Source organism: Microtus ochrogaster, chromosome 8 (assembly GCF_000317375.1).
Source record: "Microtus ochrogaster isolate Prairie Vole_2 chromosome 8, MicOch1.0, whole genome shotgun sequence".
Lineage (NCBI taxonomy): Eukaryota > Metazoa > Chordata > Mammalia > Rodentia > Cricetidae > Microtus > Microtus ochrogaster.
Window position 1 is genome coordinate 36,117,901 of NC_022015.1, and position 10,127 is coordinate 36,128,027.

At 49.1% G+C, this 10,127-nt stretch overlaps 1 protein-coding gene across 3 annotated transcripts in view; it reads right to left on the reverse strand.

Moving 5' to 3' along the window:
• Positions 1 to 4,088: 4,088 nt before the first annotated feature.
• Cars (cysteinyl-tRNA synthetase) overlaps positions 4,089 to 10,127 on the reverse strand; it is a 56,347-nt gene continuing 50,308 nt past the window's right edge. For 2 of the 3 annotated variants that reach the window (XM_005351585.2, XM_026781467.1), the window contains 4 exons: positions 9,384 to 9,451; positions 7,270 to 7,329; positions 6,752 to 6,835; positions 4,093 to 5,843 (listed from right to left, as the gene is read on the reverse strand). In XM_005351585.2, coding sequence (XP_005351642.1) covers positions 5,709 to 5,843; positions 6,752 to 6,835; positions 7,270 to 7,329; positions 9,384 to 9,451 — 347 coding nt within the window. In that variant the 3' untranslated portion in view covers positions 4,093 to 5,708. Of the gene's footprint in view, positions 5,844 to 6,751; positions 6,836 to 7,269; positions 7,330 to 9,383; positions 9,452 to 10,127 lie in introns of all 3 variants that reach the window. The other variant, XM_005351584.2, reaches the window with a different exon arrangement.

Below are 10,127 nucleotides of genomic sequence, written 5' to 3' on the forward strand. Positions count from 1 at the left end.
AGACCTCATTACAGATGGTTGTGAGCCACCATGTGGTTGCTGGGAATTGAACTCAGGACCTTTGGAAGAGCGGTCAGTGCTCTTAACCGCTGAGCCATCTCTCCAGCCCCCTCCACTTTCTACTCTTCATACAGTCCTGAATCCCCCATCCAGGGAATGGTCCTGCCCAGAACTAAGAGGGGTCTTCCCATATCAATTATCCTATTGAATAGAATCCCTGGGGTCAGGGATTATAATCTTCTAGGTGATTGGCAATGCTGACCATGATAGCTGGTTACAGATCTCAGCGGTGTCTAGAGTGTGTCCCACTCAGTCAGCTCTGCTATACATGGGGACACTCCTGCCTCTTCCTTCACCACCAGGCTTTGCCTTTGGTAAGAGTGAAAGAGAGAGGGGGAAAGAAGCAAAGTCAAAAGCAACTACAGAAGAAAGGAATGCCAGCATTTTCAAATTTGAGGGTCTGTTTAATAGTCTCAATCTCCTTTCTGTCCATGGTGTTTACCCCACCTTGGGGTTAGTGTGGGTGGTGGAGCTGGTGCTGGCTCCTGAGCTGGATGGAGGTGAGGGACTAGCAGGTAGGCAACATTCTCTCCAAACCTTCCCATTTGTAAGGACTTTGAGAATGCCTTCCTGAGTTGCTACAACCAAGCAGCCCAAATTGGATGGCTTACTAACCAGGAGCGAACTTTGGGAGTAGAAGACTGAAATGAGCATATGGCAGCGGAGCTATACTCTTGCCAGGGTTTGGGGTATGCGGAGCCTCCCTCCTTGTATCTTCCAGCTCCTGGCGCTCCCAGGCCTTCCTTGGCTGGTGTTTGCAGCCATGTAATGACAGCTTCTGTGTGCACATGATCTTCCCTTGGGTCCCAATCCTAGGCCCACCCTCACGATTTCATTGTGATGGGATTAGACCTCTAGGGCCATCTCCAGATGTCACAGGCATAGGCAAAGGAATTGGGGGTTGAACATAACTATGGGGGGGAGGCTGTGCATCTCACCTGATGCTAAAACAGGGCTTTGGTAGTTGCTATGTCTGGCTGTAAAGATGCTATCAGGCAGAGGTTAAGGGGTAGGGAGTCCTGGATAAGACTCCTAACAAGCTGGTGCCCTTGGGTAAGTAAGTACCTGTGCCTGTTTCTCCATGTGCCTACTTGGGGGAGGTTTGGAGTAGCACTAGGTGAGTTGTCAACATGAGGCCAGTATTAGCTGTTCTCATTGGTTTCTGTCCACCTATGTAATAGTAACAAGGGAAGGAATCCAATTACCCAAGGTCCTAGCAGCCAGAAACTGCAGCCAAGCATATCCCTTTAGTTCTACCCCCCAGAGTGGCTCAATCCCACACAGGCCCTGTGCTTAGGAAAGCAAATGCTGAGGGCAACTGAGCTGAAGACCAATTCTGAAAACTTTTCCCTCCAAAAGCCATTAAACCCAGGGCTTGGCATATGCTAGGCAAGCACTCAACAACTGAGCTATACTTTTGGGTGATCTCATTAAATGGCCCAAGCAGGCCTTGAACTCACTCTGTGGCTCAGACTGGCCTTAAACTAATGATCCTGCTGCCTTAGCCTCCAAAACAGCTGGGGATTGCACAGCCTGCACCAGCACACCTATCTTGAACAGCCCTTTGAGTGACTAGAAGGGCCAGTTCAGTTCACAGGTTCACTTCTGTCTTAGATGTCACCCGAAGTCCACCTGCCTGCATCTGGAGCTGTCCACACCCTGGCTGTCCACTCTAGGCCTCTTAGGAGTTTGGAAGAAAGTTGAGAATAATGTCAAAGTCCCTTCTGTCTACATGCTCCACCTTAGCCCCTCCTACCTCCGAGAAGCCTTTGCTTCCAGCCAGAACTCCCATCATCGCTGTTGCTGTCTTCCTCCACTCAAGTCATTTGATTATGTGGTTCTCTCAACACCTGTCCCTTGCTCCTACCTCCACACCCCTAGAAGTGTTGGGGCTTTTGGAAGAAGGATTCGGGAGCCTTACAGTAGCCAACAGCCAGCAGTATGGCACAACATAGGACCTATGACTATTTCAGGTTGGCTTATGTCCCTACCCAGTGTAGAAGAGCCCACAAAGGAGGCATCCTTAGGGGCAGGTGCCTCTGTCCCACTGATGTGACAGTGATTAGATGTGAAGGTCATGCCAGACTGTAACCCTAGCTAACAGGATATCACATAGGTACCTAGTGGGCCTGGGTACTCTGGCATCTTCTGTTTTTTTTTTTGTTTGTTTGTTTTTTTTGTTTTTTGTTTTTTTTTTTTTGGTTTTTCAAGACAGGGTTTGTTTTGGAGCCTGTCCTGGAACTAGCTCTGTAGACCAGGCTGGTCTCGAACTCACAGAGATCCGCCTGCCTCTGCCTCCCGAGTGCTGGGATTAAAGGCGTGCGCCACCACCGCCCGGCCTCTGGCATCTTCTGATGTGAGTGCCTGGCCTAGAATTTCCCAGCAGGAACTTGAAGACCTCACAAAGTCAGCCCCCTGAAGAGAAGCTCTTTGGACCCTACAAGACGTACAGCCATTACCATCTTCATTAGCATAGGTGTGACTTCCTGCAAGAGATTCCAGATTGAGCCTGTTAATGTCCCCTCACTAGATGTGGTGAGGACGGCCATTAGACCCTCACCTGGGATACTTTCTTCTGCACTCTCCTCCCTGTATGTAATTCTGCTTCAGCTGCACAGCTTGGCAGATGCTAGTGTACAGAGGGTAGAAACTTAAAGCTCAGGGGTCACGGCTCCATCAGTGAATCAATGGGGAAGCCATGCTGGAGTGAGATCAGTGATGGTGGCTGTTTTGGGATTGTCCATGTTCCTGTAAGTCTAGTGAAGCCATTGTTCATCAAGCTAGTCTTGGGTGGAGTTGCTTTCAAGTCTGCCATTGGTGCAACGGTCTGTTATAAAATTAGCTAACAAGCTGGGTATGGTGGCTCATACCTGAAATTCTATAACCTAGGAGGCCAAGGCAAGAGAACTGCCACAATTTCCAGGCAAGTGAGGCTACACAGTGAGTCCCAGGCCAGTTTGAGCTACAGGGTGAGGATGTCTAAGACCAAATTAACAAAACTAGGGGACAAATTCACTTGCCTATAGGAAGACTGTTTAACGCTTGGTGGCCTGGAACTTACAGAAATCCTAAAGGTGTGTGCCACCATGCTTGGCTTTAAGGACATTCTTTAGTGTCTTTATTTTTAATGGACATGACGATTTTACAGTTAGGGCAGAAAGTGATGTTTCTATGCATGTTCACCACATAGCAATTGGATCAACACATCTGTCACTGCAGACATTTGTATTGGGAACACTGACAATCCTGTCTCCCAGCTATTTTGAATACTTTATCTATGTGTGTGCTTGTGTGTGAGCTTGTGCATCTGTGTACAGGTGCCCATGAAGGGCAAAGGCATTGGAGTCCCTGGAACTGGAGTTACAGGAGGCTGTGAGCCACCCGAAGTGAGTGCTGGGTACTAACCTAGGGCCTCTGGAAGAGCAAACTATGCTCTTACCTGCTGAGCCATCTCTCCAGTCCTACTAGGTACTTTGAAATACTGAGTTTTCCCAGCCACAATTACAATACAGAATGTTTTCCCACATACTAGCTACTCTTTGTATTACTTCTGAGCTCTGCTTGTTAAATCAAACATTAGTTCACACCTCTTTTTCTCTGCTACAGAGAGCAGGGGAGAATGGCATCTGCTTCTTGTGGCCACTGTGAGGAAGTATCACAAACCAGGAGCTTGCTGTACCAGAAACATTCTCACTGGCTGTGTAGAACTGGGGTTGGAGCATGGCCTGGCACCCCCTGGAAGCCTCTGCCTCTGTGTTCCTGTGTCCCTTTCTCTGCATGTCTGGGTATCTGAGTTTCATCTTCCAGCAACACCAGTTCTATTAGACTCCCCCCCACACACACTTTCCAAATGTTCCATCTTCCATGAGCAGCGCATGAGATCAATGCCAGTGACAGACACTGGCAGTAAGAGTGCTTGGGTCTATAGCATGTCACACAGCAGGGCCTAGTCTACAAGAGCTAGTTCCAGACAAGCTCCAAAGCTACAGAGAAACCGTCTCAAAAAAACCAAAAAAAGAAAAAAAAAATCACTTGGGAATCAGCCATGTGGGATTTTTGAAGATCTGCTACTTTTTCCTTTAGCATAATGTACTTGAGACCCAGCTATGTGTCACTAGATTGTCCCTTGTTCCTTTGTGGGCAGACCACTTCCCATGACTGTGCCCACTGCTAGAGGAGAACACTTAAGGTCGAGGCTGCCCTGCTGCTGCATTCTGACAGTTTCCCCATCTGTAACGCCTGGAGGGACCCAGTGTTGGTACCTCCATCCTGCTCTGTCCAATCACAATTCACTGCTGTTCCTTTCTTTGCCTCAGATCATAGCTGGGGTGTAGCTCATTGGTCTTGCCTGTGTGTGCAATAATATGGATGCCAACAGCCAAGCTGCAGCTCATTCACCCCTCTGTACTACTACAGCTGAGACACGGTGAACCTCTTCTTAGAAACTGCCTGACTTGTGCCATTGTGGTCTCTCCAGCCCCCACCCTTTCTGGGAACTTGTCTTATCTCCTCATGGTGACAAGGGTAAACTTGAGATGCTTCTAAACAGAGCCCAAGGAGGGACTGTGCTGACCTGTGAGGCTCCAGCCTAAAAGCCACCCAGTGCCTTCTCTCTCAGGACAGCCACCAGTTGAGATATAGTCACTCTAGAGACTCATGAGAGACCACAGACATAAAAGGTGCACACCTCAGAAGACCCCATCTGATTATGACTATCTGACAGACTGTATGGTCTCTTGCAGACTCACCCCGCTATACTCTACAACACGTGCCTATGGTACCTCAGGCTGGCACAGGTGTTTCCAGGATATTTCTCAAAAGTCTGTCACAAGGACAAAGAGGCAGCAGATTTATAAAATCATCAGTACACTTGAGCTCTGTGGCATTTGGAATCCACATCTGCCCCTGGTGTCTCTGGACAGCTCCAGAGGTACCACTTAGGTTCTGGCTGCTGTCGTCCATACTCTTTTTTTTTTTTTATCAGAGAAGACCAGACACATGAATGGGTGCTAATTCTTAGTAGGGGTGAGCAACAAGATGGGAAAAGGTGGGGAGGAGGCACACTTGAGGCTGGACCTACAGACCACTTATCGCACAAGCCAGTGGTGCTGATCTGGGCTTGCTGTCATAACAGCAGTCCCAGGCAGCTTGCCAGAGCCCTATCCCACAGGGTAACTGTCCTGCTGCCACCGTCAGTTGCTCTGGGAAACATGCAGTGTGTGTTCATTGGAGCTAGAAAGCCAACTGAGCAGCCTTTGTCTGAGGCTCAGGGGGATCTGCTGGGCTGATTCAGTCTTTTTCTTACTCCAATACCACCAAATGTGCCAACGCAGTGGAGATTAGCCCAGCTCGCCAGTGTGAGGGAAATTCCTGGGCAGGCTGGCTGAAGGGGCTCAATTGACTAGGAGGCCTGTGTTGTAAGCTGCTGACCAGGCACCCACAGGCCAGATCTCCAAGTGCTGAGAGGGCAGAGCAGGCATCAGTGTTCAGAAGAATTTATTATCAATGTCCCAGAGCTGCTGCCACTCTGTCTGATTCAGGTACGAGAACAGCTGTAAACATGACCAGGGCACAGGGCCTGAGTAAGTGTGTCTCTCGGTCCATGGTGGCCAGGCTGGCAGGTATACCCATTCTGGGCTGCTGTGGCATCACTGTAGGCTGCCATTCTGCAACATCTGCAGATACTCCTTGTACAGTTTCTCCTGGGCTTCAAAGACCTTCTTCAGCTTCTTGACCTGCCCCTTGCTCAGCTCTTTGCCTTCAATGTCGTGGGTAGGCAGACCCTGCAAGGACCACACAGATGCCATCAGTTCCCTTTTCCGTTCATGCTTCATCCCTGCTGAGAGAAAACACCTCTCTCCCTGACTTGACTGTATTTAGACTCAGGGTCAGCATCCAGGCCCTTGTTTATCTAACGTGTTTCTGAGGTAGAACACATCTCAGGATTGGAACTGGCTGTGTAGCAGTAGCTTATCCCTTTAACCTGGGTACTCAGGAGGCAGAGGCAGACAGATCTCTGAATTCAAGGCCAGCCTAGATTATAGAGTGAGTGCCAGCACAGCCAGCCAGGGCTACAGAGAAACCCTGTCTCAAACAAAACAAAACAAAAAGATAGGGGCTGCCTTCAAACTTGAGATCCACCTCCCTCCATCTCTGAAGTGCTGGGATCACCAGTGTGTGTCACTACACCTCCCTCAGTCCTGATCTGGCAGTAGGATTCTAGTGGATGAGACTACAGAAAAATGGTGGAAGTCTGAGCACTCTTCTGAAGGTGAGGAGCAAAGTCCCACTAGGCCTACAACTTCTCAGCTGAGAGGTGGCCAGGGAGAGTTATGTAATGATGAATCCAAGAGTCTTCAGGGAGACACCAAAGGGACACCAAGACCCTCCAGGGTGGAGGCAGGGTTATGACCTTGCACTTGGGGCAGTTGGGAGGGTCCCCACAGAACCTGCAGATTCCTTTCTGTCACCTTAAACTGGACCTGGGGTCATATTCCAGTGCCAGAGCTCACCATACAGCTAGCAGAGAGAACCTCGCTTAGCTTTTGCCCTGATAGGAGCTGCATGGTCCTAGCTGCCCTCACAGCCTTCTCCTCAAACGGAAGGCCCACTGGTCCAAGGCTGAAAGTCCCTGGACTCCATCTTGGAGGACGTGGAAGACCAAAGTTTGAAGAGTGAGATGTTGTCTTACATTTTCATCGAATTTGGAATACTTGTTGATTTCTGACAGGAACATCTCACTGGGTGGAATCTTCATCTTGGCCAGCTTAGCTGCCTAGAACACACAACACACACATGTAAACATACATGTCACACAAGCTTGCCCACCACCATGCTGCCTACTGTACCACTTCTACCACATGGCTTCCAAGCTCTTAAACTCAACATATGCCCAGCAGAAAGACTGGGAGGGGCAACCAATAGGAGGGAGCAAAAAGACGACCTAAGCATCCAGAGGCCTGTGGGCCTGCAGCAATCCCCAGATGGCAGGACTGTGGCATTGCTGGCACTGGGGACCCACCAAGGGTAACCTTTCCTTTGCTGATGCCAGGACACCAACTGAGGGGTGGAGGCAGAGGCCAGCTCCCTCCGGGAGATTCCTCAGGGTACCTGTACCCAAAGAAGGCACAGAGCACTGAGCCGCAGGGGTAAAGGTGTGATTTTTGCCCAGGAGATCCTGCACCCCAAACAAACAAGCGAAATAGTTACTTCTTGCTCCTGTTTCTTCCTGGCTGCCTCCTCTTTCTTCCTCCTCTTCTCTTCTTCAACCTAGGAAAGCAGCACACAACTGAAACATGAGCCCACCCTGCTGTCCTGCCAGGCCCTAACCCATGGTGCTTGTCCTTAACCCTGTATGTCAGCCCTCAGCCACCCAACTATCAGCTATGATCCTTTTTCAAAGGTCTCAGGGAGAGCTGCCCTGAGCCTGCCTCTCCAAGCTGGTGTCCACCCAAAGGTGCCTGCCTGTGCATGGCCCATGGAGCACAATGACCCCAAGGTACCCATTCATTGCATCCAGAATTATGAATGAGTCTTTTTTTTTTTTTTTAAACACTGTCACGCTGTATAGCTCAAGTAGCCTGGAACTCACGGTAATCCCCCTGGCTCGGTCTCCTGGTTACTGAGGTTACAGATGTGCATCACTACACTTCCCATGACATGTTTCTGATCTTTCTCCCATTTGGCACCCAAGTCCTTACATGCAAGGGCCCTACCCATCACTGAGAGTGGGGACAGAAAGAGGGACACTTGGAGGACAAGCAGACAGAATGAGTAGGGCAAATGGCAACACCTAGGACACATGGCACCAGGTGAGAGCCAGGTAGCACACACACAATTCCTAAGCGATGAGCTTGATTTTAGCTGAGCGATCCCTTTTAAGAACTGGTCACTTGTTCCATGCAGTACTGTCCTTCCTGTCATGGCAGCCACTGCAGAGCAGCAGCCATGACTCTGAGCTGTCCCAGAGTGGACCTCCTCAATGTGACAAAGAAATTCAGCAAATCGAGACATAGCTGGCATCTCACCAAACACAGCAAGTTCATGCAGACCATAATCCAGGTGTGTGACTTGATGCCCTGAGGGTGATCAAAGCCTCCAAGGCCAAGTGGGCATCAAGTTCATCAAGAAGAGGATGGGGGCCTGTAGTGTCAACTCACTTGCCAATGACCAGAGCTTTGCTCCTAGCACCTTTTTAGGTAGGCCACAACTACCTGTAACTGCAGCTTCATAGGGATCTGACACTTTGTTCTGGCTTCCATGGGCACTCATAAATATGTGGCATACACTTACACAGACTTGGACATAAATGAGAATAACATCGAACTTTAAAAAAAAAATGGGGATGGAAGATGACTCAGCAGTGAATAGCACTCGCTGCTCTTGTATGATTCCTAGCACCTGTGCTAGAACCCAATGCCTATTTCTGGCCTCTGCGGGTACCTGCGCACCTGTGGCAGACACTCACACATATGCATACACAGATAGGAAGAAATATGCTTTGTTTCTCAGGGGTTGGGATGTATAACCCAGAGAAACCAGAAGGAGCTGAGCAATACTAGCAGCCATGAGAAAAGCTGCCCCAAGAGCTGAGCCACCCTGCCTACTGCCTCCCCCCATAAATATTCACACCGCACTAGAAATAAACAAATGAAAATTTAAGCACAAACAAGCGAAAACAAGAGGTAACTTGTAATGGGAATTGTGGTGCAGCCCTGTAATCCTAGCACTTGGGATGGCAGGAGGATCAGAAGTTCAAGGCCAGCCTTGGCTAAATCCTGAGCTTGTGCAACATGAAACATCAATAAAATTCAATAAAATAAAAGGCTAACTCGACCACTGCCACCCTTTATATTTTGTCGAGACAAGGTCACGCTGCTATGTAGCCTGGACTATGTAAACTCGACTGGTCTCAAATTCACAGAGATATGCCTGTCTTTGCCTCTGCCTCCTGAGTGGTGCTGGCATTAAAGGAATGGACCAGAACACCCAGCCAAAGGACCCCCTTTCTGAAGTAGTTGCCTACCCAGTTAACTTTTCTTCATGATATTTATAAGAATCAGAATATTTTTGTTTGTTTTGTTTTTCGAGACAAGGTTTCTCTGTGTGGCCCTGACTATCCTGGAACTCATTCTGTAGACTAGGCTGGCCTTGAAGATTTGCTGCCTCTGACTCCCCAGTGCTGGGATTAAAGGAGTGTGCCACTATGCCCCAGGAATTTTAACCAAAGCACAAACATCCACTCTTAAAGCAACATAAAGACCAAACAGCGTTAGTGTTTTCGTTTTCAGCAAACTCAAGCGCCATCACTTTGCTTTACTAACCCTTTTCTTCTCTTCCTTCTCTTTCAGTAAGGTGTCTCTGTCTACCAACTTCACCACTGTTGGCAGTCCTGAAAGCAGAAAGTCAGTTGAGACCTAGGGACTGTGACCTGCCCGCCTGCCAGGCTCTACCCCAGAGCCTGTTAGCCAAGGCCCCAATACCACTCCTGCATGGGGACCTGGGACCCTTCCTTCTGGTTCACACAGGCAAAATCAATGCCAGGAGAAGAAAGTTGATAAAAAGAAAACAAAACAGGGCCAGGCATCAGATCAGGGGTAGAATGCCTGTCTAGCACTGTCCACGGCCCAGCAATTCCATACCAGTGTTGCAAAATCACAGAATCAGGGTAAAATGGGAAGGCCTTGCCTGTCTGGAGTCATCAAACTCAACCCAACATTTTAGCAGGTGTGGTGGTTCACCCCTGCAATTCCAGCACTTGGGAAGCTGAGGTAAGGGACTGCTATGAATTCAAGCCTAACCTGGGCTACACAGTAAGATGCTGCCTGAAAACGGAAGTAAGAACAGTGCGCTTCTGCCATCTTTTCCCTTCCTATCAGGAAAAGAGATACTTAGGTGTGCTGAGCAAACCCTTGGAAGGAAATGTGCCGAGAGTTCAAGTCAGCCATTGCTGCTAGGCACCTTCAGACAAGCGCAGGGGCCTGGACAAGCTCTTTGTTCCTACTCTGTACAAATCGTTGAATATTAAAAAGTTAGAAGGAAGCAGGGAGCCGGGCAATGGTGGCGCA